General features: G+C 43.0%; 1 protein-coding gene and 1 pseudogene across 1 annotated transcript; one reads left to right on the top strand and one right to left on the bottom strand.

Moving 5' to 3' along the window:
* Nucleotides 1-337, top strand: part of LOC102024935 — a 1059-nt pseudogene extending 722 nt beyond the window's left edge.
* Nucleotides 338-7176: 6839 nt separating this feature from the next.
* Nucleotides 7177-13708, bottom strand: Dtx3l (deltex 3 like, E3 ubiquitin ligase). Its single transcript, XM_005386514.2, has 5 exons — nt 13509-13708; nt 12964-13175; nt 9669-11204; nt 8502-8719; nt 7177-7493 (listed from the first exon to the last, which is right to left on the bottom strand). The coding sequence occupies exons 1-5, from the start codon at nt 13684-13686 to the stop codon at nt 7424-7426; spliced, it is 2214 nt and encodes a 737-aa protein (XP_005386571.1). The 5' UTR covers nt 13687-13708; the 3' UTR covers nt 7177-7423.
* Between the last annotated feature and the right edge of the window lie 46 nt (nt 13709-13754).

Raw genomic sequence — 13754 nt, 5'->3', positions numbered from 1 at the left:
AAAAAAAAAAAAAAAGAAGAAGAAGAAACCGGTGCTTCCAGTACCAGGGAAAGGAAGCAGCCACACAAGTGCAAGAAAAAATCCAGAAAAAAGTCTCTCAAAAAACCAGTTTTGTTTTTAGGGGCAGAAAGTCACACTTCCCAGTCAGATGATTCAGCATCTAGTAGTTCTGAAGAAAGTGAGGAAAGAGACACGAAGAAAACCAAAAGGAAAAAGAGAGAGGAAAAAGTCCATTCCCTACTGCAGCTAACAATGAATACAAAAAAGGACAAAGAAGCACACAAGTTGGAAAGTGGCTACAGATGAAAGATCTGCGGAGAGCTCAGAGGATGCCTAAATGGGAAAGAAACATTCTCGTTTCCCGCTAGACTCTGAATATTTACAGCTCGTACACCTAGGGGTTTCTGCTAGTGACTCCTTCAGCACGGGGTGTGAGGTCAGAGCTGTTTTGTGCCATTTATGCAAGTTTTGACAGATTCCTTTTCTTCTATTTTGGCCTGTTAAACTTGATTCCCTTTTCTTGTTAATAGGGAATCTGGTATTTTGTTATGAAGGTTTCTTGAAGAGATTACTTTTTTGTAATTAATCACATTTAGTGTAGAGTACATATATAGCAAATTAAAGCACCCAGAAAGCTGAGTCCAATATTGACCTGTACACCTACTGGAAAGTTGAATTGGGGGAAAGCAAGGGCTGGGTCAAGAGGTGGATTGGAAGCAGTGCCGTGTGCAGTGGTTGGATAAGGGAACAGTATGGAACACTATGAGGCTCTGTCATTTATATAGTAGGTGTCAAAACTTGTCTTCAGCGTTGGTGCTTTGATCCTTCTGTGTTTTGATCCTACAGCTGTGGTCTAGCTTACTTGTTCCTCATAGTACATCTTCACACCAGAGCTGCTCTTCCTGCGTGGTATTTTCCTAGTTATTCTTCTTCATGCTAACTAACAAACGTTTCTAAGTCACAACCAGTGTTAAAAGAGAGACAAGGAAAGCTCCCTGAATTCTTCACTGGATTGCATTAAAGGTACAAGTTACATCTTAAGGTAATTTTGAGATGTTCTAACAAAAAACATACCTTCTTGTTGTTCTTAAAACTACTTTTGCACCTCAAAAGAGGATTTAGACTTGTCTTTACAGGGAACATTTTTGGGAAACTTATCTTCCCTTTTCTCACTAAGTTCAATTCTCAGCACCAATATTACCAGTGGTTGCCTGAGGTTGATTATAAAGGGGTTAGCAAAAATTTGGGAGGATGTGCTGGTGGTTGCACAATTATATACATTTGCCCAAAGTCACAGAACCATGCATTGAAAAGTATGAATTTGCTATGAAAATTATGTCTTAATTTTATTTAATTAACTTATATAGTTTTGGTGCTGAGAATTGAATTTAGCAAGAAAAGAGAAAATAAGTTTCCCAAAAATGTTCCCTATAAAGACAAGTCTAAACCCTCCTTTGAGGTACAAAAGTAGTTTTAAGAACAACAAGAAGGTATGTTTTTGTTAGAACATCTCAAAATTACCTTAAGATGTTAACTCTCCGTAATTGTAAGTTTAATGCAATCCAGTGAAGAATTCAGTGAGCTTTCCTTGTCTCTCTTTTAACACTAGTTGTGACTTAGAAACGTTTGTTAGTTAGTTAGCATTAAGAAAAATAACTAGGAAAATACCACAAAGGGAGAGCAGCTCTGGTGGGAAGATGTACTATGAGGAACAACCAAAAAATATGGTGAATGTTTAAATTAAAAATTATTACAGCCAGGCATGGTGGCACATACCTGTAATTCCAGCACTCGGGAGGCTGAGACAGGAGGATCTTTGTGAGTCCAAGACCAGCCTGGGCTACAAAGTGAGCTCAAGTGCAGCCTGAACTGCATAGCAAGACCTTGTCTCAAAAAGACAAAAAAAAAAAATTATTACAGTAAAAGACATTTCCATTCATCCCTTTCAGAATATACCCCTCACTTTGAGCACACTTATCCTATCATTCTTGCACTTTCTGGAGCAGTTCTGGAAGTCTTCTAGGTCCTTAGTTGTGCTACTATGGCTGCCTCTGTGCCCTGCATCAATTCAAAGTATTTACCTTTCATGATCATTTTAAACTTCGGGAAAGAGCCACAAGTTGTAAAGTGCCATATCTAGTGAATAAGGTAGATGAGGTCATGTTATAATGTTTTCATAAGAATGTATATCTGTAGGATGGCACCAGCAGCAGTATTCACCATATTTTTTATCACATCTCCTAAAGACATTCATGAAAGAGGGCTTCCAGAACTGCTTGAGAAAGTGGCAAGAATGATGGGATAAGTTTTTCTAACTGAACAGGAGTTGGGGTGGATTACTGGCAATGTGTCTTTTACTGTCACAATTATTTTAAAATTTGAACATTCACTGTATATTTTGATCACATCTCATACAAAACCCTCTAAAATAGAGGAAGGTACAGATTAATAGAAGAAAATAGAAGCTGCAGAAGTAGCCAAAGTACGTACACAGAACGAATATATGATAGAGATGGTATCTCAAGTTATTAGGGCAGTGATAACCTTTTAAATAAACTGTTGAGACAACTTGATACCCACTTGTAAAAAGAGGGTAGAATGTGTAGTTCAGTGGTAGAGCAGTTGCCTAGCATGTGCAAGGCCCTGGGTTTGATCCCTAGCACTAGAAAAAAATTTTTTTAAAAATTTCTTTCTGACTATACCTGTGAACAAACTCCAAATATATCAGAGATCTAAGTGTAAAAATTAGATACAAGTACTAGAAGAAAGTACTGTACCATATAAACAAATTCCTCTGTAACGTGTGTAGGGAAAAGTGTGATTTAAGCCATATACTAAAATATGACTCAAAGTCCAGATATAATAAAATAAAATTTGATTACTTTTACTACATGAAATTAAAAGCATTTGACTTGGGACCCAGCTCATCCTGCCTATCCCACCTGGCTGTATTTTTATCCTACCCTCACCTGGTTCATCTTTGGGGACAGAGACCCTGTGGTGGGCGACAGGGTCATAGGAGGCAAATCAGACTATGCAGCACTCTGCAGGCCCAGGGTGAGCCCAGGTTTTCCTGAGTGGCCCTAAATCCTACTTGTTCTTAAGAGGGCAATTGCAGGATCCAAATTCCTTGTTCAAGAGGCTTCCCCTGAGCCTAGTGTGAAGGCCCAACCCTGTAATCCTAGCAATCTGGGAGGCTGAGGCAGGAGGAGCCCAACTTCAAACCTCCTCTGGTCTATTTAGTGTCTTAGTGAGACCCTGTCTGAAGAGGAAAAAAAAGTTAAATGGATTTGAATAGGGGTAAAAGGCTAGCAAATTAGAGAAACTGGAAGAAAATATTCACAATATATATCACAGAGAAAGGACTAATTTCCTTAATCTACAACACTCAATTTTAGCCAAAGCAAGATCCCAGCCTTGCGGGTGCGGGGCAAAGAGCACCAGGACCCGTGGGGCTCTGAAGGTGCAGCTGCGCCTTACTGCTCAGGTTCTTTGGAGGATCAGGACCTCAGGACCCATGGACAGTAAAGGGAAGGAGCAGGGCGCCGCCACCCTGGGCTCTGCCACCGTCACCTTGTTATAAGCAGCTGAGTTAGATAAAAGTATTATAGGCAGTCAGACAGGATCAGACCCTCAGAGGAGCCAGTGCGGAAGATGAGATACCTTGCAGCTGTGGGGGACAGACACTTCCAGCTGTGGACAAAAGGTTAAACAGATGTGCCCACATACTTCCCTAGGGATGGACCTCAGGGATTAATATTCTAAATAGGTAGCAATCACTTTTAAAAGGCCAGGAAGAGTCACTAGCCCCACCCACTACAGGAAAAGCCCCTGTTCTGTATTTATGCCCGCTTGCTCCGTGACTCATTTCCCCATTTGATCCCAATTTAATCAATTTTACCTGAACAAATATACTTGTAATCTTATTGGCTGACCATAGTTTTGTCCCACCTCATGCCCACCTAGTGAGTTCCCATGTTTTCTACTTTGGACCTGCCTTACCTTGTGGTTTTGCTCTCTAACAGTCCCTAGAAAAGACAGATTCCTGGGTAACCCACTCAGGGCCCCCTTCTGTCCCTCTCCCGGACAGAAGTTTTCTTTCCCTCAGAAAATATATTCTGCTCTTAACCTTTGTTGTTCCTAAAATTCATTGTTCAATTTTAGGGAACACGAACTTGTCCCAGATATCTTTCAGGTTGGGAGTTTCTAATTCCTGTATCATTCTCACCCGACCGGTTCCTAGACTTCTTTCACTTTCTTTTCTGTGAAAATGTAATTGTGAAAGGTCGAGTTATTCAGTTTGCTTTTGTACTTCTTCTGCTCTGGAGAGACTAATGCCCCAGTCTGCTGGTGCTCTTTGAGCGAGGAGGGAAGAGTTCATACGGTATTACTTAGACTTTCTGCAGACCAGAGGAAATCTGTATCCCACTTTTGTCTTTAGAGTAACCTACTTGCAATGGAGAAAGGAATTGAGAAATACGATTTTCACAGCCAGAAGTGGCCACAGTGAACTCAATAGTAAAGTTGTGCCTACTGTGATAATACAGTACTCAGCAAATACTGATGATGGTATTAGTGGTGGCGCACGCCTGTAGTCCCAGCCCTCAGGAGGCTGAGGCAGGAGAATCGCTTGGGGTTTGAGGGCAGCCTGGGCTACATAGACAAGCTTCATACCCTGTCTCAGAAAACAATTCCTCCAAAAAAGTTAGTAAATAGCTTCACACAAAATCAGCCAAGACCCTCATGCATGTGAAAACAACCATTTATTATATATGTTGCCCAAAACACCCAGAATCTGAACCTAAGGAAAAAGAAAAAGACTGATGGAAAAACCACAGACAACCTGTTCCAAATGTAGGCTTAATTTTATTTAAAACAGATAGTAACATCTTCCAGAGACTAAAAGCAGTATAAATATAAATGCTCACTGACCAAGTTTCACATCGTGAAATGTGCATGTGTACATAATGCAATACAGGATCCAGAGCTTAGTAGAAACTAAACTTCTGCTTCTTCACAACAAATTTAGCCAAAAGATTAGAAGCTAGAACACAATTGGTTCATTACGATAAAATTAATGAATCATGACTAGTTAAAGGTATAGACCAAGTGTGGTACTTGGCACCTGTAATCCCAGCACTCAAGAGGCAGAAGGAGCAGAGGAAGCTGAAGCAGGAACACAGTGAGTTTGAGGCCAGCTTGGACAATACAGTGAGACTCTATTTCAATAAAGGAACAAACAAACAGAAAACATCAAATATATACTCTTATTTTTTAAAAAAAGATACACCATTTCGCTTAAGTTTCCTTAACTTTCTGGGCAACGGAAAGTGTCAGGAAGAAGGAAAAGAAACAGAGGTAGGAGTTCACAAGACAGGTTCATTTCAGAACAAACCTGACAGGGACCAGTCTGGCACTAGGGTCCAGACCTGTAACTCTCATACAGGCTATGTGGTCTTTATATGGTCAGGACCATAAAAAGGGGAGCTGTGGAAGGAAAAAGTTACAGTGAGACTTTTGAGGGGGAGAATTGAGTACAGAGGAGTTGTGGCTATCTGGCTGGGACGGGGCTTGAGAACGCACAGGGAGTTGTGATTTGTTTGTCAATAATGGGGCTGCGCAATGACTGGGAATTATGGTTGCAGCTATGGTAACTGGGCCTCAGCTGCTTGTCAAGCACAGGGCTGAACGACGGTGGGAGTTATGGATCGTAGCTATGCTCACTGGGCCTTGCCAGTTCATGATTGCACGTTATTTCTAACAGGTAGGCAAGCACAGCACGGGGCGGGGGATTTCACATAATTTCCGTTCAGCTCAGAATGGCAGTGGTTGGATTCCTTCAGAAAGGATTCTGAATTCTGAAGTTATTCAAACAGGACTTCCCAAAGGAAATCTGCTTTGAGCCCTGTGCAGAATTCCACTTCTGGGAGAAGCCCAGAGCAAAGGGAACTCCTCAGAGTGCTCCTGGGAGAAGAAGCTCGGTAGGCGGCAGTACCACCTAGGGGTGCAGAAGTCTGGGGCCAGACTCCCTGGTTGACATGCCAGCCCTTCCTCTTACAGACCATGTGACCATGATTCACTTAGGGTGCATCAGTTTTCTTGTTTATAAAATGGGAATAGTAATTGTATCAATCACACATATGTAAAGCTCTTATAAAGGGGACAGAGTAAGTTCTCCATAAATATTAGTTATTATTTTGGGGCCAAAAATATTTTACATGCGTGTACACGCATCTTTAGGAAAAGAACAAAGTACACATTTCCATTTTGGGGGAGAGAAGTGGGTAATTTGCTATTATAATTATGTTTTGATTTGAAAAACCATTTAAAAGTAAAATTGGGTGTGTCATATATTCCTGGTAGAAATCCAGAAAGAGAGAAAACTTGAATTGGTGAGATTTAGTAAAGGGATTAAAAAAAGACTACTGCATTGCAGGCTACAGTGACTTTATAATGTTAGACAACAGAAACTAAGATTATTTGTCTGTTAAAGCTGGAAGCAGAGTTACTCAAGATTATAACATATCCAGAGAAGAAAAATGTCAAGAAACATGTAGCATTTCTATGGCAGGGCACTGTACCCCACAAGGCTGGTTCCAAAGATGAGGGAAGAGCAAGACCCAAGTTAGGAACCTGATCAGAGTTCAGCCACCAAGTGCTCCAGAATAAGAAACTCAGTTTTCCAAGTGGTGAGGACTCCAGAACTAGTTTTCTAACTCCGGCTTTTGCCAAATATTTAGGAAACCTATATCCCTCTACTAAGCTAATAGCAATGTGAGTTAGGCAATGAAAATATATTAAGCACTAACTATATACCAGGCTTTATATTAAAAATAATAGCCTTATTCCATTTGTTACCAAAGGTTGCCCAGTCTCGGCTCTTGCCCACTTTTCTTTCGGGGGAGGGGGGGCGTTCTATAACCAAACTCCTTGCCAACAGGTAGGGATTAAAGTGCAAACAAATAAAAAAACTAAAGTTTCACCCCAGAGACGGCAATGAAAAGAGGACCAAAGGGCTGAGAGTGTACTTCAATGGCTTTGGATTAGATCTCCAGCACCACAAAAGAAAGAAAAGGGAAAAACTGTCCATCGATAGCCAGCAGTAGAACTGAAAGATATACAAGATTATTTCAGACCCACCCAGACCCAGCCATGAATGAGACATGACACTTCCAGCACAGTTATACAGTTCTTGGGGTTTTTATTTACCATAAAAAAGCAACACTCTAGAAATGACAAACAAGCAGATTTCTATTCTTATATCAACCACTTCTTGAGATGAAGTTTTTAAAAGGCATTGCTAGAGAAGGATTTTTATTGGCATCAACTCCTCAAACATATCTTTATAAAGCTTTGTTAAGACATTCTTCTAGTGGGTTTTTTTTTGTTTTGTTTTTTTAGTTTTTTGGGGGGTTTTTTGGCTTTATTCAATTCCTTTTGCTTTCAGCTCTTCCTTAACACGTTGCAGGTAATCAGGATCAGGGTAGCCATAACTGCAGAAAGAAAAAATTTGTACAGTAGATATTTGGCATGTGAAGATTTAATACTCAGGGTTGCAAATATTCACAGTCATCCTGAGGGTGCGTGACATATAATCTCTTGTAAGTGTGCAGATGTGGATCATTTAGCTAGTGAGTGAGCTTAGTTGTCTAACCAGCATCAGTCTTCCAACCAGGCTTTTAAAATTCTCAGTTTCTTGTAAGTACTAATTCATAAAATATAGTAGCTTACTGTATTGTATAAAGGAGGCGCTGTAATACTATGCTGCCAGAATTTTCAAATGTGAATATTTGCAAAGGTCTTGATGTACTTCTTTTTGAATACCAGGGATCTAAGCTAGTCTGAGTTTCACACAGAACAACCAGAGTTCCTGTATCACAGACTCCACCACCACTAGTCCCTTACAAGTAAGACTTTTTCTAAAGTTCTGTTGACCAAGTGAGTTCAGATACTCTGTGGACTGGCGGGGAGAGAGGAGATAAAGAAAAATGACCTTAAAAGGAAGCAAAGTAAATAACATTCCTAGCATCTGCTCTCCAAATAGATAGGAAACCCCAAATTAAATTAACTTGAGAGCCGGGAGTGGTGGTGCACGCCTGTAATCCCAGCACTCGGGAGGCTGAGGCAGGAGGATCGTTGTGAGTTTGAGACCAGCCTGGGCTACAAAGTGAGCTCAAGGCCAGCCTGAACTGCACAGCGAGTCCCTGTCTCAAAAAGATAAAATTAATTAATTAACTTGAGATACCAATCATCTTAAATTCTGAAACCCCCTTCCCCATGACACAAGATTTAATAACTGCATAACTCCAGCAGCCTATAACTGGCAGATAGAAGGTTAGAGGGACCCATACTTCCATCTTTGAAATTATCCCAGTATTAGTATTTCTCAAAATACTTTACTGACCTAACACATCTGGTACAAACTCTCATATCCACAGGTGCAAATTGCCATATTCCACAGTTCCTAAGCTTTATCAACCATTGCAATTCAAAAGACTCACTTTGACGGTCCTCCAGACAGGGATGTTTTGTGGTGGATGTCATTCCATGTAATGACATCTGAGATACCTTGTACTCGAGAGTATCCCACTGTGAAAATGAGCTTGCGTTTAAAGGCTACCTCAAGTAGTTTCAAAACCTCCTGCCCTTCCTTATTATCAGGTAAGTATGCCGTTCGCACTGTTCCAGGATAGTGCCGTCCTGGGTTGGGGTGCTCTTTCTGTATGAAGACAAGAAAATGCTATGTGAAAATAGTTCCCTGTAAATTTTATTATATATAATCTCTTAAAAGATACTTTCAGTCCATAAATTAGCTTTGTTGAAAGAAGGCAGAAACCTGATTTTAAGGTAAAAGGACAGATTGAGAGAGTTCAAAGAATGTTTTTAGGCAAAGCATCTTAGGTCACCCATCTAAAAACAAAAACAAAATCAAAAAATCTTGTGGGGCTCATGCCTTTCACCTGTAAAATGGGTCATTATCTTTTGGTGGATGGGCCGTCCTTTTCCTGTAAACCAAGACCAAGACAGAGATTCCTATAGATTCACAAATTCCACAGACTCCCACCAGCCACACATACATATTCCCAGGTCCAAAAGAAGTGTGCCTCTCTTTCTTGAGGGCCTGAACTCTTATTTCTTTGAGTGTATACGTTTACATTTCTCTCTAGTAAGTCCCTTTATGCTCATTAAAAATAAATACATTTTGTTATATAGGTGTTCATTTGTAAGTAGTACAAATCAAAAGCGAGAAAAGTATTAATAATTTTATTCATCTTCCTAATAGTTTATGTTGATCCTCTTTTCTCAAATTCACTCTGGAAATACTACCTACCTTCCTGACTCCCCCCATCCTAATGCATAATCTCCATCCACATGTTCTCTATGTTAAGAAATTGGACGGGCCTGTGTATAGCTCAGTGTACAGCACTGGCCAGGTATGTGTGAGATCCTGTACCCAATCTCCACTACCAGCGCCCCCCCCAAAAAGACATGAAAATATCTAAATTATAAGCAAACAATGTGACTTCTATCACTATTTCAGTCCCTTGCATATGACCATGGGATAATTCCCAAGGAAATACACTGTGTATTAAGCATCAGAGCAGTCTATTTTATTCTGGTAAGCCTAGCGCAGTGGAAAGAAACGCAGGCACCTCAGAAGCGCTTACCGTTTGCGTGCCTCCGTTCATGTAATATTTAATCACAATGGTGTTATAGGATTCATAACCCGGAAGTGACGTTTTTATCAGGCTATGAGTCATGGTTCCATCTGGCTGATTCCCTGTCTGGACACCGTAAGGAGTCTGACACACAGGACAGACTGGCTTATATGACATGGATTTCTTGATACAAGGGGTACAGAATTCATGCTTGCACTTTTCAAGCACATATTTGTTACTAATGGTATCCATGCAGATGCTACACGTGTCTGTTTCCTTTTTATCTATTTCTGAGCTCACAGAACTTGCAGAGTCCTTGAGTAGAGGCGCAGCTGCTTTGGAGTTGCTCCTATCAACGCCTGTGAGGGTCTCACCATCATTGTTTGGTTTCTCTCCAGCCGATGGCAACAGTCTTCCTTTCTGTAAGACGAACTGCTTGGCCCGTGCAAGGCAATTTGGCAAGCCGGTCAAAGTCATCGACTCTTGATCCAGGGCAAAATGTACATCTGGATGCTTTCTTCTAAAGTCACTGGCAAACTTGGCCCCGCGCAAGTGCTTTGTCTCCGTGACCAAATCTTTCAGTAGAAGGACTTCGCTCATCAGCAGGCATGAAGCACGTTGAAGGGCATCAGTGAAGCTTGCATAAGCATGCACAGACAGATCTACCTCCTTGTTCTTAGGATCAAATCGAATGCAGGTTTTCTGATTTTTCTCCCAAACCTTACTGCAAGTGTTGTACCTCTGCTCTGTCTCTGCTATCTCCTGGAGTAATTCAGCTTTGAGAAGCTTATAATGAGCAGTATCAATCTCAACTGCATTCATCATGGAACTGGGAGCCACGATTTTCACAGGCACCTTGACAAAACCTTCTGATATTGTTTGTTTGGCAGCTGTGATGTCGTCTACGGTTCCGAGGAGAGTTAGCCCTTCTCTGTGCTCCTTTATGAGGAGCTTTGGAAAACAGTGGCTCAGTTTTTGTTTGATTTCATGTGCCTGCTTCCTGTCCTCTACAGGGACACACTCTTGCTTCAGAGATTCTGTTTTCTTTTGAAACTCACTGACAAAAGACTCTCGAGCTGCTTCTAAGTCACCCGATTCACCGCAGGTGAAGAGTACATAGACCATACTGGAAGAACTCTCTTGAATTTTGATGTTTACACCAAACCTCTTCTCAATCCAATCTATTTTATCAGGACAAGTATATTTGAAGTATTCAAAGAGAGACGAGGGAACTTTAAAAGGGCTGTCTTTTTCTTCTGACCTGGTTTTGGATTCCGAAGGAGAAAATCTTCTGTCGCAGTCATGCGGGCCAGGCAGCTTCCTCTCTATGGTGGAAGGGGAGGACTCCTGTTTCTGCTCTCCTTCCAGCAGCTGCATACTCAAGAATTGGTGTATTTTTTTAATATCTTCGAAGTCACCACAGACGCTCTCAATTCCATTGGGACCCTCCACCTTTTTGATACCGGGGAAGACAGTGGCTACCTGTGACCTCTGCTCTTTGGAGAGCAGGTCACAGTTCAGATCAGCTGTTACAGTGAAGAAGATCTGAAATTTAAAAGGAACAGGAACAAATAAAATCTCTCAGACATTCCATCTCACAGTCTGCCTTTCAGGAGAATGCCTAGAAACTACAGAAACACAGCCACTATCTTTAGCAAGGGTTACCTTGCTCAAATCCTCTCAGAGGACACAGTATGCTACAGACCAGAGGGTCTCCATCCAGTCTGTATATTAGCTTCACTGGGACAAAAAAAAAAGCCAAGGCTGAGACCCAGCCCCAGAGACTCATGTAACTGGCCTACAGTAGAACCTGGGCATGAGCATTTTTACAGATGCAAGATCTATGATTTAGGGCTGCTACTGTCTGTGTGACCATGGGGACACAAAGGCACTTCTGTTCTCTGGCCAAGTTGCTGTGATCCTCACAAAAGTGTCTATGAGCTTGGGAGGGAACCATAAATCCGAGGAGGATTTTTTCCCTCTATTACTTTTTCTCTTACTTATTCTCCTTCCTTAAAAGAAAACAAAACAAAAAGCTAAACACCTGACTTCATGCAAAGTGCCTAGGCCCTTTTATACCCTGGTCTTTAGAAGCTCAAATTGCGACACATCACACTGGGATAAAAAGGAAAGAGGCTGAGTGTAATATAAACGCAAATCGTTTAGTGCTTTGCCCCCCTTCAAGTTTTTTGCACACACTCTTTCCTTTGCATGGGATATTCTTCTTCTAGATCTTCAAGCTGTCTCCTGAACCCAGTCTCTTCTCACACCTCTGTGAGGACCACCTGGAGTCCAGGCCAGTATCATCTTCTACCTCGCCCCTGAAGCATCTCCCACCTGGGCTCCGCCACATGTGAGCTTCTGCTCAGCAGCCAGAAAGTGTAAACCAGATGGCTCCACTCACCTGCCTCAAAAACATCTGGTGAATCTCTCAAGGTTTCAGTTAAAATCGGAAGCCTTTCTCTTCAGCATCCCAAAGATCTGACTTCTGGGTACCTCTCCAAGTTCTAGCACTGTCTCCCTTGCTCATGGCCCTCCCTGAGCCCTGGCTTCCTTGAAGCTTCTAGGGCTCAGGATGGAAGATCTTGGGGACTTCCCTTGGCCTAGAATGTTTTTCCCCTGGAAACTCGCCCAGGTAGCTCCCTTTCTTCCTTCATGTCTCTATTCAGATGACACCTCATTGGAGACGTTCTTGACTGTCTGTTTCAAACAGTGGCTCGGTCACTGTCTATCATTCATCTTTCATTATTAGTCTTCCTAGCACTTACCACTGAAGGCATTTCAGTACCTATCAACTTGTTCGCTGTTATTATTCGTTCCCCTCACAAGAAAGTAAGGGCCCTGACTGCGGAGTCTCTTTAGTGCCTGGCTGTGTCCCCAGGCCCCACAAAGTGCCTGGTACCCAGCAGGCACTCGATATTCTTATTTCTGCACGGCTGGCTCCTCCCTATCATGTGAGTCTCATACCAAATGTTGATTCTGCCGAAAAGTTGGCTCCAACATTTAGCCATGTCTTGTCCTCTTTCTCACCCTGGCCCTGCTCCCCTCTGAGGCAAAACCCTATTTTATCCTCTTCTTACTGCAGTGGTTTTAGTCTTTATTTGTGTTTTCCCTTTGCTTGCTTATCCTTCTGTCCACCTCCTAGGCCCCAAAGCAAGCTGCAGGAGAGGAAGGACTTTGCTTTGTTCACTGAGTCTCAGCGACTGAACCAGCGCTGGCTCCCAGCTTGTCCCCAGGGCTTGGTTGCTGGGCTGACACGGCAGGTGTGGTGCCCACAGAGGCAGCTCCTTGAGCCATCACTCACCTTTTGGACACAGGGGTCCACAGCATTAGGAACAGGACCTTCACGTGAGTGCTTTGCATCAGACTGGGCCTCCTTTTGGGACTGGGCCCTTGAAGAAATCTTGGATCTCGGGTTCTTCTCTGTTAGATTCTCAGGAGTTTCCAGGGAAATGGTCACAGGTTTGCCATAAACCTGAATTTCATGCTTTCCTTTTTTCAGCACTCCCTCCTTGGCTTCAGGAGAGACATCAGACACATTCACACAGAAATGGGAGAGGTGTCAGACGGAGTTGGCTTTCTCTATCTCTGTGGATTGGCTTCAGGGACCACCCCCCCCCCCAGGACACCCAAATGCACACCTGCTTGAATTCGATATTCAAAGTGGTGTTCTATTTGCACAGAACCTGTGCACATCAGTTGGAGGGCGGAGGAGTCTGTTGGGAGCAGGGGGCCCCGTTCTTGTCCCCCACGGCCAGTGACACCCTCTGTGACACCCTCTCCCAGCATGAACTGGGGCCGCCAGCTCTGGGTCCCCAGGGCGATCCGCACCCGCTGTCCGCGACTCACCTGCCCTTTCTCTGAACTGCACCAGGAAAGTGTCGGGCTCCCTAGGGTTCCAAGGCCGGACGGTGCACTCCCCGCCGCCGGAGCTCCGGCTCTGGAAGTACGCTTCCAGCTTCCAGCGGACGCCGGGCGCGCCCGCGGACACCCGCGCTAGGAGCTGCAGCGACAGGTCGGGCTCCATGGCCCTGGGATCCGGCTCCGGCTCCGGGGCTCGGGACGCGGCCGGGAGGCTCGGGGCTGAGGCGCGAC

This window comes from Chinchilla lanigera, unplaced genomic scaffold, assembly GCF_000276665.1.
Source record: "Chinchilla lanigera isolate Chin_1 unplaced genomic scaffold, ChiLan1.0 scaffold00026, whole genome shotgun sequence".
Taxonomy (NCBI): Eukaryota; Metazoa; Chordata; class Mammalia; order Rodentia; family Chinchillidae; genus Chinchilla; species Chinchilla lanigera.
This window is presented reverse-complemented; position numbering and strand designations above follow the sequence as displayed.

Bases quoted from the DNA above. Each gene is read 5' to 3' on its own strand.
- Dtx3l (XM_005386514.2), bottom strand. From the start codon at position 13,686: ATGGAGCCCGACCTGTCGCTGCAGCTCCTAGCGCGGGTGTCCGCGGGC. The intron at 11,205-12,963 runs GTGAGTGATGGC...TTTAAATTTCAG, and splicing joins TGGACCCCTGTGTCCAAAAG to ATCTTCTTCACTGTAACAGC. The intron at 7,494-8,501 runs GTGAGTCTTTTG...TTCTTTCTGCAG, and splicing joins CTGTCTGGAGGACCGTCAAA to TTATGGCTACCCTGATCCTG.